The sequence below is a fragment of the Paramisgurnus dabryanus genome, chromosome 5, assembly GCF_030506205.2.
Source record: "Paramisgurnus dabryanus chromosome 5, PD_genome_1.1, whole genome shotgun sequence".
NCBI classification, from domain to species: domain Eukaryota; kingdom Metazoa; phylum Chordata; class Actinopteri; order Cypriniformes; family Cobitidae; genus Paramisgurnus; species Paramisgurnus dabryanus.
The window spans coordinates 22,618,424-22,634,660 of record NC_133341.1 but is presented as its reverse complement, the minus strand read 5'-3'; the positions used below and the strand labels follow the sequence as shown (position 1 = coordinate 22,634,660).

The window sequence follows — 16,237 nt, the reverse complement described above, 5'->3', positions numbered from 1 at the left end:
TACTGAAATAAGTAAGGTGCGATTCAGGTCTGCTTTTATTGATATCACTGAAACCAACAACATTGTTAATACATAAATGGACTCTCACATAATTTGTGACATAAAACACAGCTTTGATCATCAACAAATCCTAATTTTAGATTATGCTTTGAATTGAATACATCAGGTCATTACACAGGTAAAACTGACCAAAATGCGAATTTGAGCATTTCATGTCATACAGTTTGGATTTAAGATTCAGGTTAATCATATACACGTTGAGTGTAAATATAACAAACATGTTTGTATGCAAATCTTAGCTTCAAAAATCAGTACCACCTCTATATGGATTTATTGTGTTGTTGCAAAAGGAAAACCCAAATACTGCAGTTTTACAATTGCCACCTTAAATATTTTTTAATAATGTTTGTTAAGATAGGCCAGGAAAGTTAATATTTATCATTTTAAAAGACATACAAGCAAACCTTATCTTTACTAACAGCCTACAGTGTCAAAACTGTTTTCAATGAGACCATACTGTATAGTATTATGTATATGAAATACTAAATTAAAAAGGCAGAGTAGTCCACAAGAAAAAAAAAACATTCTTTGGTGGGGCCATCAGATCATACAGTTTTTTATTATTACCATGAGACATCTAAACATTAAGAAACAATCATAGAGGAGCTTTATCTTGGACATCCTGTCTAAATAACAGCAGTCCAGGCCTTGACACGTGACCAATAAGGTAAAATCATTCAGATTCCCAAATAAGAGTCACTGCCATACACTGTAAAAAAATCCTTGTTGCATTTAAATTTTTAAGTTTAATCAATTTAAAATTACAATTAATTTCAACCTTTCAGACTTAATTAATTTTCAACCTTAGCGAGGAGTTGCTATAAATTATAAAAATAAAGTTGAAATAATAAATTATTTATTTTCATTTATAACAACGCCTTATAGCAACTTTTCTAGTCAAGAAAGTTGAAATGAATTGTAAATTCAAGTTAATTAAACTTTAAAATAAATTCTTTACAGTGTAGAAATATTTTTCTTTTTTTAATGATATAATCCAGTTAATAGTTGATTAAATTGATAATAAAGTTGATATAATCCAGGTTTAAATCATTCAAATAAATAAAATACAAACATGTCAGATCAAACAGTACCAAATTTTGAAAAAGGCGTAAAACAAAACAACATGTGATGTTCAAAGTGCGTGCCAGACGAGGTTGCTGTTAGCACTGCAGTACGAATGCTCCAACATGCAAAATGTTCAACAGAAACATAACCAAGTATAGACTCAGCAGCAGCCACTAACAATAAACATCCAACCAGATCCATATATAAATCAAAACTTACCATAACGACAAAGTTATGCAATGAGTGCAACAGTGGATAAACTATTTAAACTCTCTGTAACATCAAGTTTATTTTTAATTCACAAAGTCATTTCAATGCTTTATTTGTTCTACGTTCACTTACAGTATAACACAATGCTCGCTAGAAAGTGAAAGTGAGCAGACTTACCTAGCATATTAGCAAACAGTGCATATCCTGCCATAGGAGGAAGCAACCAATAATATTCATGTTAATAATCGTACGTTAGAGTAAATGTATGTGTGTATTTGCGCATGTAATATGTGTGTGTGTTTATCTGTACATCATGTTTATCATAACCTTCACTGTACATTTCCTTCTGTAGTACTGACTAAGTGTCTTGTCTGAGATTATGACATATAATGAGAGAAGAAAAATTAGAGAAAGGGAGCAAGAAGTTAGGGGGTTTACTGGATTTGACAAGCAGTGGAGGAGGTGGCTTGGCAGCACATGCAAGTCGGGTTGACAGATTTGGGTGGTATGAGGTCCAGATCTTCATCATCAGGAATCTCATCCAGCCTGTATCCATCTTTCAGTAGCTGGATGTTCAGGTCCTGGTTTATCTGCTGCAAAAAGCACAAAACAGCATGTCACGTTGTGCTGTATAACTGCCACACTGTCTGAATTTTTTTTCAAAATATGTCCCCCAGCTGTAACTGAGGCAGTACCCTCACCTACAGAGTTCATATTAGTAGCTCAAAAAAACAAAAAAAACAAATGATATGTAGATTAGGAACTTTTTAAAGGGTACTGCCCCTGTGACAGCTGTGGTAAATATTTTGACCATTTGTTTTCTTACAGTGCAGCCATGGCTTTAGGTAGCAGCAGTTATTTGTTTCATTTATAAGACCCACAAGCTTTCAACATAGTTGGTTCAGGATCCTAGTGGTTTAATGATTTAGTGACACAAACAATGTAATGAATTATTATAAGTGGTCGACCAATATGGCTTTTTAAGAGCAAGGTAGCTGATATCTGATATAGATATTTATAACACAACTTAATTATTGAAAAATCAAATGTTAACCAAGTGTAATTCACAAAGCTCAGGGGCCTCAAAGCTGAATCCCTTCAACATCACTGCACTAATATTTTATATATAGTGTAAACATAATATTTCAAATTTCTCACTGTTTATATTATTCAAATAGACGCATTTAATCTATTGGTGTGACTAACGTTAATGTACACAAAATTGTTGAAATTGATTGTATACTTTTGTATTAAATTAAATTAAACATTACATTTAATTGTATACTCACTATTGACAAATACAAATCTCTACAATAGAATCAGAAGACAAATTCAAGATAAAGAGAAATTCTGTGCATGAAAGATTATGTGAAGTGACGTCTTAGATGGAAATTCACATTCACAATGGCTGTGACATGAAGACTGAGTGACTTTTGAGATGGAAATTCACTTCCATGATGGTTGTGATATGGGGCTTGGGAGGACATTAACCAAAGTTCAATAGGTACCTGTTCCCTTAGAGACCTCACCTCGGCTGATGAGTATCCTGATGAGGAATATCTAGACATGTCAAAGTCGTCATCGCTGTGAGGCAAAGGAAAACAGTGAGTCTGAGGGTTCTGGACAATAAGGACATGATGAAAAGTGTGTAGAGATCTACCTGTCTGTGTCTAGAGCAACTAAAGGTTTCTCATCTGGACTCTGGTCTAAAGACGAATAGCCTTTATTGGGGACCACTAGCCTGGATCGAGAGAGATTAAAAAAAGCTACAAAATGTGCACTTTAATATATGAAACTTGTTTGTAATGCATAGAAACAGGATTGTATTATTTGTACCTTGTTCTTGCCATCACATTATTTTTCTTGGGTTGCTGGTTGACGGGGCTTCCAGCGTTGCCATTTTTCAGCGATCCCTTCCGAACATGCTCTCTCTGTTTGTCTGCACAGACAAAAAGCATAGTGCGGCACATTTACAGTTTAATTTAACAATCTAATGTAATAGCAATGAAACAGACATATGCATTTAAAATGCATAGTAGTGGCAATGTGGGAAAACATACAACTCACCTATTTTCATATGAAGAGGAGAAGGTTTATAGTTTAGGGTGGCAGGTTCACTTTCTCTGGTATCTGAGTCTGCCTCTGATGTGGTTGACGAAGATTGATCCTGGTGACAAAATAACATGAAACAATATCTAGTTTTGTTAATATGTCATTGTCAACTTTTTAAGAACTTTGCTCTGCTCTGATAATTTTTCATTAATTGTGGGGTTTTTTTTAGAAACCAACAAAACAGACGTTTGACCAATTAAATTTCAACTCATTCTACATCAAAGCCTGTAATTAATATGCAATATAATCCAACATTTTCAGACCCCAAAAAAGCAAAAGTTTTCTTGAAATAGCCATGGCTCAAAAATATAAATAATGTCCACACTGCCTCAACCAGTGATTCTCAAACTTTTTTGGCGTGTGGCCCCTCTTGTGTACAGTGCATGCCTTTATGCCCCCCCCAAATAAATATATGACATAAAAAATTCAAAACATAAATTAAACAAAAATATTACATTATACAACATAGTGCTGTTGCTAGTAGCCATATTTTTCTGAAGTGTAATTTCACAGAATAAATAAATAAATTAATGTATTTTATAAAATGTCATCAACCCCCCCCCCCCCCAGTTTGGCACAGCCCCCAGTTTGAGAACCACTGGCATAAACAGACCTAAAAGGAAATCAGACAGGCACAATCTTGTTATGTCTTACAACAAAATTTACATACTGCATTGCACATCACAAACAGTGAGAGCATCTCCTCATGTTTGGTTGACACCTATTCTGGAACTAACCAGACGAGCATATTTGTTAAACTGAATGGGTTAAACGTGAGCCATCCATCTGTCTATATGACCACAGAGATGGTTATTTTCCTAAAAATTTTTATAAATTTGGGGCTGGGTCGGAGGGGTACAGCCAACATAGTGATGCCATAGGACGTATCCTGCATGATGTGGCAATCTACGACGATGAAGGCCTATGTATCAAACATGCTTTAATTGCTAGGTTTTATTTAATTTTGGATTCTACAGATGGTGTTACGATGTAAGTCCGCTTAGATATCAGAACAATCCGATTTGAAGTTATAGCTAATCTAAAATGTGTTTATCGCCCAAAGCTCATATTGTTTTCGATGCAGACACTCGGTGTCCTCCTCTGTGCGCAGCATCACAGCATCCGTGCCAAAAATAAACATCAGCCAAAGCTAACTATCGATCACTCATATTATAAACTATTTGATATTTTTACAATACTAACTGTCCCTTTTGGAACAACGACACACAATGAGATCGACGAAACACTTCAACCTCCACCGGTCGTTAATTCACAAAAGGCCAAAATTCGTCCATCAATATTGTATTAGGTTACTACAATCACATACTCACAACCAAATGCTTTCATTTAAAAAATAGATTTGGATGAACTTACAAAAGGTTGCATTTCTGCCTCGGTGGGCACTTGAAATCTGTCAATTTCCTCCATCATCTTGGCGGCGGAGTGTCTGGGATTTTTTTCTAAGCGTTTGTGATGTTCTGCGGATGTACCGCAACAAATCTGTTAAAAATGAAATTTCACAAATGTGTCGTAGGATATTTGTCAGCCACAAGAATGTCCCTGACTCTCCTTCATCCCAGCGATCGCCAGCAGTGACCGAGTGGCGATTTAACCACCCACTTCCGGGAGAGATCAGTCTCCAGACAGAAACGGTACCACAGATTCCGCCCCACTACACGACATCCACCGCTATCTGCTCCACCCAGGGCCAACATCACAGACAGGCCTCGTTACTAGACGCAAATGTTGTGTGCTGCATTTTGTGAAGGATTATTTGGGTAGAAAGTATGTTTGTGCATCGGCGTTAAACAGGAATTTGAATCAAATGTATGCAAACAAAGCTTTTGGTCCCTTATCATGAAAAGCTTAGGTCCACAATATCCCATCTTGTAAGTAGTTCATAGTAAATGTGGTCGCATTTTTGCACCTGTAAAACCAAACGGATGAAGTCACTTCAGGACCCTGGACAGCTTCTACGGTATACACACTCTAAAATGATGCGAAATAGCACTAAAAGTGGTTGACTGGCTCGTCATCATAGCGTAACCATTTTTAGTGCTAAACATTACTGTTGAACATGTGTAGAACCATATTGTGCTAAAGTGTAGCGCTAAAACTGGTTCATGATTACGAGCTTTTAGTATATCAAGAGTGTTTAATGAAGGCTGTACTGGAGCTCATTGAATCGCTGGCAATGATTTAATGTAATTGTTCCATCCCACATTAAAGAACACTGTAGTGAAATGAAGTATTTTATATAATAACTGTAGTAAATGGTAGTTTACTGTAATATATTATAGCAATTGTACTACAATATTCCCAGCCTATAATCATTAAAAACTGTAGTTAACTGATAATGAAGTAAATATGCTATTGTAGTAGTAATATTTATTATATTACGGTTCAAACTTACTTTAGTTTCTATGAACTTTATTATAATATTCATTAGTATTAATATGATTCCATATTATCAATACATTATTAATATTATAGTTTACTATAGTATTTTTATGTGGAAGGTATGTGTTCCCAGTGTGGATTTCTCAGATTAGGACACAACTTTGTTTAGACTGGTTTGATTAGTGGCTACTCAAGAGCCTTAATCAGTAACTAAATTAATCTGAATATATTCACAAAGTGGATCACACAGCAAAGACGTATAATGAACACATTACTTAACTACAGCATTATATGTTTGCCAGCAGATGGAGCAATCCTACAGGACAATAATAAACAATTTAACCAAGGATTAAAAAAAATAAATAGTCACATTATCAATATGGTTTACCCGTAGTTGCTGAAAGATGAATTTGAAAGATGAAAATGATTATTCCAGTAAGGATGTAACTGTGATGCAGGAAATGTCCTTAGTTTACAATTGCACATCAATTTGCATCATCATTTGCTGAACTAATTTTTTTGACGATTTTAAAAATACAAATAATATTTACTGTGCAAAGTCCTTTTATTTGCCCTCACTGTAGTTTTAAACTGCTGTCATGTCAAACTGTTTTCAAAGAGGATTTCTTAGGATATGAAAACTGCTTGACTTTACATCTAAGGCTGATCTTCAAAACCCTTTGTTTGGCAGTCTGGCTGCCATCATACTCAGCCTACTGACCTATAAACAATAGCTGAGACATAAATCAAAACCAAATCTGAGATCTCCCAAGACTATTCTGTAATATTTTATTTTATAAATGTGTCTGTAAAAAATTAATGTCTAAAAAATGCTGGTTTGTTTTTAAACAGGGCTGGGTCACTATTGGAGCAAACACACTCCTGGGTTAAAATGACCCAACTGCTGGCCATAGCCATGCTCAAATTAAACTCTGATATTATTATTTTCCTGCAGTTCATGTCTATATCTCCTAATCTGTACCATAGTACATTTAACTGTCAATAAAACAATGATTTCACTGGGGCAGTGCCTTTTAAAAAAGTAAACTTTTGCACCTAAAGAGGTCATATTAGCTCAAGGTGAATATTGGTACCAAAGAGTGAATAGTAGGTACATATTGGTACTAAATTGTACCTTTTAAAGAGTACTGCTCCAGTGACAGCTTGGAACCATTTTTTAACCATTTGTCTGACCGTGTATATATTTTCAAGTGTCAGGACTATTGACCAGTGCTTGATTATGGTCTTAGTTGAACTTTTTATTTAACTTTAGATTTTTTTACTTGTAAGATACATACAGGCAGTACACATTTGCTGCATACAATTATACTTTTTGTTGTTATACAGGAAACTGATTTCAGGCCAGGAAAAGTGATATGTCCAATGAAGAGTCAAGTGCATACCAATAAACAAACTAACAGATGGACTGTGTCCAAGCACAGCAAAATGGATAAGAGGCTTTGCTGTCTTTACGTAATGCCCTCAAATCACATGGACACATATAAATGTGCAAAACCAAGCTACACATGCTGTAAACACAGATCTACACAAGTAAGGGTTGGAGCAAAGTAATCTTAAATTTAAACTTACATTTATATACCCAGCCTGATCTCACTAATATTTTGTATTTTTTGACTTGGCTACTCCGTATGAATTGAAAAACACCCTGTATTATTACTACAGGGAAAAACAATATTGACACCCTAACCATAACATTACAGGGGTGAAAGCAAATTGTATAAAACATACAAATGTGACAAATATGTTGATGACTTACCCACCTCATAAAAGATGAATTGTCATGAGATTGTGTTATCCTTCTAACATTATTTATTCTAATAGTAATATTTCATGACCTCAAAAATCACAAATTAAGATCCTGAAGTTTGAAATTAATATATAACATAAAAATGTGAAATGCAGCATACATATATATACAAAAAATTTTTAAGGTTGAGTATAGTGTAAAAATAGTGTTTATATAGAGTATAGTGTTTAACAAAATAGTATTTAACAAAATAGAGTATAGTGTTTTCCTGTTTACGTCAAAAACAGACCTTTTATGATGATGCAAGATTTAAGTGAGGTAAATCACGTTTCAGATATGTTTCATCGGCAACTTTTATTCCTGAACCTTGAGGATCTTGTACATTCAACTTTTTCAACAAATTGTATTAAACATTGAGATAAGATAAAGCTTTTATGTGAAAATAGTGTGATTTCAAGTTTCAAAAAAATCAATTTTATACATTTAAATTCACACAGGCGAGAGATAGAAAACACAGTCACAAGACTTATTCACAGAAGCCCATCGATGTCCCCAATAGCAAAATCAAGTCATTGTCCTCATTTATTTAAAGAGTGAGATCATTCATTGAAAAGTGTTGTCTAGCGCTCTGTGAATTAATGAAAGGCCTTGTATTCTAACAGTTTCTAACTGTAGTTAATAAGTATTTTTGTTCACTTCTCTGGGGCACCCGAGTCTTTACCAGTACAGCAGCCCTCCCTGGAGAGGAGGGAATTTTGCAGGCCTTGTAGAGTATAACAAAGAGAATGAGAATAAGCACAGCTACTACTGAGTTACACACAATAGCCACTATGGCAGCTGTAGATAGGCCAGCCTTCAGTTCTGGATCCATGGTGATGTGACCTCAGGGATCTGAGGTTTAAGAATAGGGCGTACACCTGGGAAGTATTTTCCAGAAATCACTGTTCATCTCAATGGGTACATCTGTTTATAATTCTTAAGAATCAAAACATCATCTGGCCTGACTGATCAAAGGTTATTGTCTCTACCAAGGCTCCCTTGTTTTGTCTGCATGTGTATCCATATCCAAAAGGAAACCTCCTCAGCATCTGCATGTTTCCTGAAAAATAAGGGTGGCATTTATATTTACATATATTTATGTAACAATACATATTTAGCATAAAATGAATTAATTACATATTGTAATATCAGCATATTAATTTTAATGAATCTATACTGTGATATTTGAATTTATTATTTTAATAATTGCTTTTGTAATCATTTCTAATAATGTGAACCCTCATCCAGTGAATGTTCTTATGGTTAAATAAAAAGTTTTATGGCTAAATGAAAACTTATATTTCTCTCAAATACTGAAAATAGCTAGTTTAATGATATGGAGGCTGGTACACTTTCATGTGTCAGGTGGTACAACCATGTAAAATAAAAAAAAATGCTATTTTATCAAAAACATATAATTGTATTTAAAAGTATATTTATGAATTTGATATAACATGCAAAATAGGTCAGGTGGTGCAGCCAGAAAATCAAAGGGTGCAACTGCCATAAATGCCCCTAAGAAAAAAAATTAAGCTAAATAATTTAAAAAGTAAGCTAATACTTTTCGTTTTAATAAATGCAAGCTAATGTTGTCTATAATTGTTATTTTAAAATATTGTTTTTAAATGTATGTTCTCCAATGTTATTTTGTGATCAAGATGTTTTACATTTCAAACTATTTTCAGGATTATAATATTAAATGCTATTATGAAAAAACAATCAGCATGCTGCAGGGAGCGCATTAAAACGTATCTGTCAAATAGGCAATGATTGATTATACAACCTGACTGATTTAGGCTATTTTTAATGGGAATTTCCAAATATTGTGGAAAAAATCACTAAAATGTACTGAAATGTTGTTCAATAAACAAAACTTTTTAAACAAATTGTTCATGACTCAAAAATACGCATTACATCAATGTTATTTATAAAATATTTATGTTCTTAAACTTTAGATTGTTTTCAATTTCTATAGCCTAGGGCTAGGCTTTCAAAATATTCAGGATAAAGAAATGTTGAACAGCCCTACCCCCAAAAAATGAAGCATGAACAATGAAACACTTGTCCCGCATTGTGCGGTATCACGGCAACTGACGGTTACTGGTTGCTGAATACTAAACACGACTATAGTCTGAAGAAAGAGTCTGATAGTGATAGACAAGGACTTTCAGTGCTACATTACATTTATTTAATACATAAACATTTTAAAAACATGTAGCCTATGTAACGAAGGTGATGAACTTGCCTGTAAGATGAGATGATGCTCCATTCAAAGCAAAACAATGCAAACACCGAAGTTTTTCATTTTATCCCGACCGCAATCTTGCTGCTTTCCCAAAGTGAACGTTCCGGTTTTTACTTTCAAATAGTGTCATTGACTTCGTACATTAAACGACAGAAGCAAAACTGGGATGGCTAATGTGTAGTCGTACAAACACAGAAGTTTTCACTCAACAGAGAATCACATTTAGCTCACGGTGAGTCGCGTGTCTCAGCGCGCTTCAATCGCTGCTGGTTGAGTTGAAGGGTAATCTGCTGATATCCCATAAGGGTGCGCTGTTTGTTACGTAATGTTTACTTATTGAGTGTTATGTATACATGTGCTTGTTTTATTTAAAGCTTAAGCCTAGTCATCTTGTACTCAAGTGTCTGAGTGTTGTAATATAGCAACTATACTCTAGTTGTAATAACAGTTATATGTAATCTCGATATTGTAGTGCCTACCACACAGTGTAATTCATTATTTGTAGATGTATGTTAGATAAAAAATTTATAATTGTTAGATTTTAGAAAGAAATATATTGTATTTTTAGATTAAACAAGGTCCAAAAACAACACAGTATGGTAACTGTATCACGAAACACAATACATTTGTAATAAAGAAAGACTGAAGCAGATCTAACACCTTCTGATTTCCCACCAGCTTGTCAAAAGCTATCCAGAGTCCTTATGGAGCCATTATAAGGAAGATAATGCAGATTGAACAGAGAATCCTATGTAAGCTACTGCTTTCTTATGATGTTGCTGTGTGTCAAGAGGTCAAAAATGAATTCCTCCTACCTGAGAGGTAGAAGTGGGGGGATAACTTCAACTCCTTTGGCCAAATGATGTATTGTTCTCTGACTTTTCAATTCAATACTGCATTCATCATGCCAGGACAGTTTTCTCAAATTTTCAGGAGCTTTTTTCAAACATTCTCAGGTACTTAAAGTTGTCAGATCAGGGGTCTCATTTATAAAACTGTGCGTAGGATCCTTACTAAAAGTCTACATACGCACAAAAGCAAAAAGTGTTAAGACTTATAAACAAAGCAATGTTTCCTTTATAAATCACATATCACCTGCACGTGTGTGGACATGAATCATCCTTAGATCCCACCCTGCAAGACCATTCTCCCATCAAGTTTGTTTTTTTATAGATCACAACCTTTGCATGGGAACTGCTGTAGGTACATCTCCAGACCCATTTTGTGTGTATGCACGCTTTATAAATTAAACCCCAGGTCTCTAGGCCTGACAAAATATTTAGGATCCAGCCCCGGACGCCAGATCCCGCCAGAAAAAATAAATTACTCAGCGGAGCTGTTAATACCAAAATTAGTGCTTAACAGTTGTCTGTTAGTCAAAAGGTTGATTGATTAAAGCAAGAGACAGAGTTTATGGTGGTAAAATAGGAACAGAGTTTTATTGAACAATCTCAGTTGCATATGTCTCAATGTTCAAACTTAGCATAAAATCAACATGCACAGTTATACTGCTTAACAGCAACATCCCATTTCACCTCTGGCTTCCATAAACATTCCCGTTATTTATCTCTTTTTACACAGACAGGACAGCTTGGAAACTTCACAAATATGAGATTGAACAAAAATGAAATAAGAAGACATAAAATATAGAAATATAATGAATGAATTAATTAATTAATTAATAAAGATATAAAAATTATGATAAAAATTATAATAATGAAATTGATAATAATAAAAACAATATTGAATAATCAAATAAACAATAATATAGAGATAACTAATGATTATAAAATGATTATGTAAATAAATGATTAACAATAAACTAAAGAACACACAAATAAAAACATTCTGCACATGAGGATCTAAGGATCCATCAAAGTAAAAGTAGGAGATGTTTCAGTTTGACTTTTGGCAGATGCTTTTATCAAAAGCAACTTAGAGTGCATATAAGATATACCTTAATACTGAACCCATAACATTTACACTTCTAACACAATAATGCTCCACCCACTGAGTAACAAAGTTTAAACTGATATTCTGCTAATATTTGGTGGTTTGTGGTGAATAAATAAGTCTTAAAACCCAATATTGATCCTTGATTTACTTTGATGGTTTGTTGGAATTTTCATTCTTTACAATATAGGTCAGCATATTTGGTCCATCTCAGTTGTTCATCATGGTCTTTAGTAAACAAAGAAAAAATAAGAATATTTTAGTATTACTTCATCACGTGAAAACATCTTTCTGTTTTCATAGCATAACAAATTGCTAATAAAACTAGTTTTAACCTCAAACTAAAACATCAATATTCAATGCATTCATATAAGCACTTTATGAATGAAATGATACATAGAGTTGTGAATATATTTTGGCTGTAAATGCAGTGTGGTGTACCTTCACAATCCATTTACTGAAAGCGGACACACGGGTGAAAACAGTAGGTTTCTTCAAAGTGTTGCAACCCATGCCAGAACCAAAGCTGGTAATACCGTGCACCTCCCAAATGCCATTAGCGTTCTTGCAGTTTAGAGGACCACCAGAGTCACCCTGTAGCATTGTTAAAAGATAAACAATATTCTTATATTTACTGTATGTCAATGTAAGACCAAATGTTTAATGCTTATGTTTCTCATTTTTAAGTTGTTTTGCATAAAACGTCAATGTCCTCACGCACAAAAGTTTATTTAAAGTTACAAAGAGAGAATATGGCTTACATAGCAAGCAGAAACAATACCATCTCCACCAGAGCAGACCATGCTTTTTTTGACAAATGAACCCCACCAGTCAGGCTGAGTGCAGGTTTTATGGTCAACTATGGGCATCAGAGCCTGTTGCAGTGTATCAGACAGAGGTCCTTCAGCTGAGACACAACCAAAGTGCAGTGGCTTTTAGATAATTCATATTCTCTAGATTTTAAACACAGGGTACTATATACAGTTAATTTATCTCAAGTATGTTTTATACACACTTTGAGTATGAAGTCAAATACATGTGTGCGCATACACATAAACACTTACTGGACAGACTTCCCCAGCCTGTAACATAGCAGGTGTAGTTGTTTGGAAGGACTGTGCCTGCAGGTGGGATACAACCCAGCTGAACACTATCACTTAGTGTTAAAGGTTCGGACAGCTTAATCAGGGCAATGTCATTTCTGAATGCACACAATCACAATTTAAAATTATTTTATATATTCAGATAAGAATCAAACATTCCATGTGTAATATACTGTAGTTCCTGTAACCATTATATAAAATAATGCATGGCTAAATGCTGTGATTGATCTGAAGAATTCAACCTAAAATGCGTTGAAAAGCTTAAAAATATACTTTCTCTGTATTTTCCCCACATTTTAAAATAATAGTAAACTCATCAACTATACAACAACATTTGTAATTAGGAATTATGTTCTGACGTAGCAATGTCCATCTATAAGTTTTTACTGGTTGCGTTTTTATTATACTGATTTGCTCCAGTCATCCATTTAAAAAATGTTTTTAGTAAATGTTCTGTTTTCTAATGAAAATAATATGCAGTAATTTCAACCATAAAAATGTTGCTTGTATCAAAAGTTTAGTTTAAAAAATTTAACTTAGATTAAAAGACATGTAAGATCATGAGGAGCAATACAGTCAATTGCTTATCTGCAAAAATATTGCATAATAAATGTAAAGACAAGGCACAAAAAGAAAATATACTCCAATCTCTGAAGCATTTCTTACCCAAGGAATACAAATATGGGGATCCATTTCTCATGCACAATGATCTTCTCTGGACTGATGGCCTTTGACCCAGGCTCATCCTCTGTCAGGTTATGCTTACCAACAAACACCCTGTACGTCCGTGAAGAACTACAGGACACACCATGCATGAAGGTTAAACCCAGCATAAAAGTTATACATAAAATGAATTTTTACATTAATATAAATTAAATCGGGGTCAAATCTAAGAGTTCTTGGACCTCTTATCAGTACTACTGTGGGAGCCTGCAACTGGAAAGCGCTGAAATCATGCTCACTTTTATATATACATTTATATATTACATAAAAGGATAAACATTTGATTAAAATATTGGATTGAATACCTGATACAATGAGCAGCAGTCATCACCCAGTTAGTGTCGATGATAGATCCTCCACAATAGTGCTTCCATGATCCATCATCCAGAATCTGCAGAGAGATCTAATCACAAGACAAATGGGGAGAAATGCATGTGTGGAATGTATTAAAATCTACATAGGTTTTTACAGACTTTAAAAAGCAAAATGTGAATGACAGCGACAGTAAATGGTGCAGTTAAGTAAGAATGGGTTGTGAGGGAGATACAGAAGAAACAAAAAAATTAGGATGTGTCATGGGAGTAGTGATGAAAGCCTACTCCAGATTAGTACTTTTAAAGACTGACAAAGTGCTACATACCTGCCAAGGCCAGCTGTGGGGTCTGGCTTCTGATCCATTGACCACGCGGGGGGTGACAGGCTCAATGGGTGGTTGGCCACAACCAAAGACTAGTGGAAATTCAGAATAAGACATTCATAGCTTTTGTAGATATAATGTAAAAAGTGTATCTACAATGCAATTGTAATATTTGGGAACTATTTCAACCTGATATAACCCAAATAAATTAATTTCAGAATCAGAATGATTTTTAAATAAAACATTTAACTTGAATAAACCAGTTCATTTAGATTAAAACACATTCTTAGTTGACATGACAAAGCATACACTGTAAAAGAATTCTGTAGAAATTAGAGTATTACATAATGTATAGATTTTACATTTATTTTATTTACTGGCAACATGTTCAAAGTTAAAGTCTTTATTTCTACAGTAAGGTACTGGCAACCATAATTACAGCAATTTTTTACAGTGTATTTAGAGCTAATAGAATAACTTAGGCTAAATCTCCTATGCTGTTTTGTTTTGTTCAGGTTTCTTACCGCTAGCAATGAGCACTGATGCTACGACGATGAAGAACATGCTGATGCGTGTCATCATTTGCCGAACACTGGAACTGTCTGCATTTAAACCTTCTCTATTTGTGATGTCACATTAGTCACACAAAATGTAGCCATTGAGAGGTGATACAAAAACAACCTGTTCTGCCTGGAAAAAAATTATCAACTTCTGAAAAGCATTCATGTGACCTTGACACAAACTTTAGTCACAAATTTATTTACTGAAATATATTGCATAACATACATAATTGCTTGGAAAGTGTCCATATTCAGTCTTCTGTATTTGAGTTAATTGAAAATGGACCCCACTTAAAAGTAGCAAATTTTACATGTTTATTATAAATAAAAGAGTATGCATTATGTTTCCTATAAATACAGTGTTGTTAGTGGTTTGATGACTTTGAACATGAAATTGCATTTAACTGATTGATTTAAAAAATAATATAGGTATAACTAATGTTGGTATAACCAATGTTAGCAGCAGAATTAATAACCTGCTTTCTTTACACTTTCCTTATTTAACACAGCCTTATCTGACAGTAACATTTATCAGTTATTAGGATGCGTTCACCCTGCTGTAATGGACAAAGTTTTTTTTTTTTTTTTTTTTTTTTTTTTAGATTTTTTTTATTAGAGAACATATGAACATTAATACAGAAAACAGGCATCAAAATAGAAACTTCCAAAGTTGAATAACAAAATAAAAATAAAATAAAATAGAAGACATTCACAGGACGCCAAATACAGACTCATAGACATTAACAATACATGTACCTTTTACATTTTTAACAAGTTTAAGAGACTTCATTAAAAGAGTGATTTCTTTTAAGAAAACCAGGTGTAAAGGATGAGATTTTAACAATCTACATTTGTGAATAAAGAATTTGCCATACAAAATGAAGAAATTTACCAAATTGTAAATGTTTTTATCATCATTCTCAAAGTAACAAATAATATCTTTCATATTAAATGTTATGACTGTGTTAGTTTTAGTTGATAGGACAGAAAAACATTCATTCCAAAATGCCTGAACATTTTGGCAATCAAAAAATAAATGACATAAAGACTCCTCAGTATTATTACAAAATGAACATTCGTTCCCAATGTCCATAAATTTAGAAAGTAGTAAATTAGTTGGGTATATTTTGTGCAATATCTTCAAATGAATTTCTCTCACTTTATTTGAAATACAAAATTTATAGGGCAGCAACCATGCTTTACACCAAATTACATCTCTTAGAATGGAATTCCAATAAAATTTTCCTCTTGGAGTAACTCTCTTCCTTTCATGAAAAACTTGTCTAATATCTTTATTAGTGCATTTTTTTTCAAAAATATTTTTACCATTTATAAGAAAGTTACAATCTTTATTATCAATCT

The 16,237-nt window shown here is 33.8% G+C and overlaps 2 protein-coding genes across 3 annotated transcripts; both read right to left on the bottom strand.

Moving 5' to 3' along the window:
* Window positions 1-17: 17 nt before the first annotated feature.
* Window positions 18-5,135, bottom strand: fam219ab (family with sequence similarity 219 member Ab). Of its 2 annotated transcripts, none has more exons than XM_065250364.1 (6): window positions 4,822-5,135; window positions 3,403-3,502; window positions 3,172-3,274; window positions 2,996-3,076; window positions 2,844-2,919; window positions 18-1,928 (listed from the first exon to the last, which is right to left on the bottom strand). In XM_065250364.1, exons 1-6 carry the CDS (start codon window positions 4,876-4,878, stop codon window positions 1,770-1,772), a joined length of 576 nt encoding a protein of 191 aa, XP_065106436.1. In that variant the 5' UTR covers window positions 4,879-5,135; the 3' UTR covers window positions 18-1,769. The 2 variants fall into 2 exon arrangements, with proteins under 2 accessions (XP_065106436.1, XP_065106437.1); XM_065250365.1 differs by having other exon boundaries at window positions 2,865-2,919; window positions 4,822-5,133.
* Window positions 5,136-11,672: 6,537 nt separating this feature from the next.
* LOC135732374 (chymotrypsin-like elastase family member 2A) lies at window positions 11,673-15,433 on the bottom strand. The gene is made up of 8 exons (XM_065250362.2): window positions 14,840-15,433; window positions 14,319-14,407; window positions 13,984-14,081; window positions 13,622-13,750; window positions 12,917-13,053; window positions 12,614-12,759; window positions 12,294-12,446; window positions 11,673-12,080 (listed from the first exon to the last, which is right to left on the bottom strand). Exons 1-8 carry the CDS (start codon window positions 14,895-14,897, stop codon window positions 12,063-12,065), a joined length of 828 nt encoding a protein of 275 aa, XP_065106434.1. The 5' UTR covers window positions 14,898-15,433; the 3' UTR covers window positions 11,673-12,062.
* Window positions 15,434-16,237: the final 804 nt, after the last annotated feature.

What these genes read in the sequence shown, in the direction of transcription:
- LOC135732374 (XM_065250362.2), bottom strand. Translation starts at nt 14,897, where the DNA reads ATGATGACACGCATCAGCATGTTCTTCATCGTCGTAGCATCAGTGCTC. An exon ending in ATCAGTGCTCATTGCTAGCG is followed by an intron (nt 14,408 to 14,839) that starts GTAAGAAACCTG and finishes AATTTCCACTAG; the next exon opens with TCTTTGGTTGTGGCCAACCA. An exon ending in CCCATATTTGTATTCCTTGG is followed by an intron (nt 13,054 to 13,621) that starts GTAAGAAATGCT and finishes GTGTGCATTCAG; the next exon opens with AAATGACATTGCCCTGATTA.
- fam219ab (XM_065250364.1), bottom strand. Translation starts at nt 4,878, where the DNA reads ATGATGGAGGAAATTGACAGATTTCAAGTGCCCACCGAGGCAGAAATG. An exon ending in AGGCAGAAATGCAACCTTTT is followed by an intron (nt 3,503 to 4,821) that starts GTAAGTTCATCC and finishes TTTTGTCACCAG; the next exon opens with GATCAATCTTCGTCAACCAC. An exon ending in TCCTCTTCATATGAAAATAG is followed by an intron (nt 3,275 to 3,402) that starts GTGAGTTGTATG and finishes TTGTCTGTGCAG; the next exon opens with ACAAACAGAGAGAGCATGTT.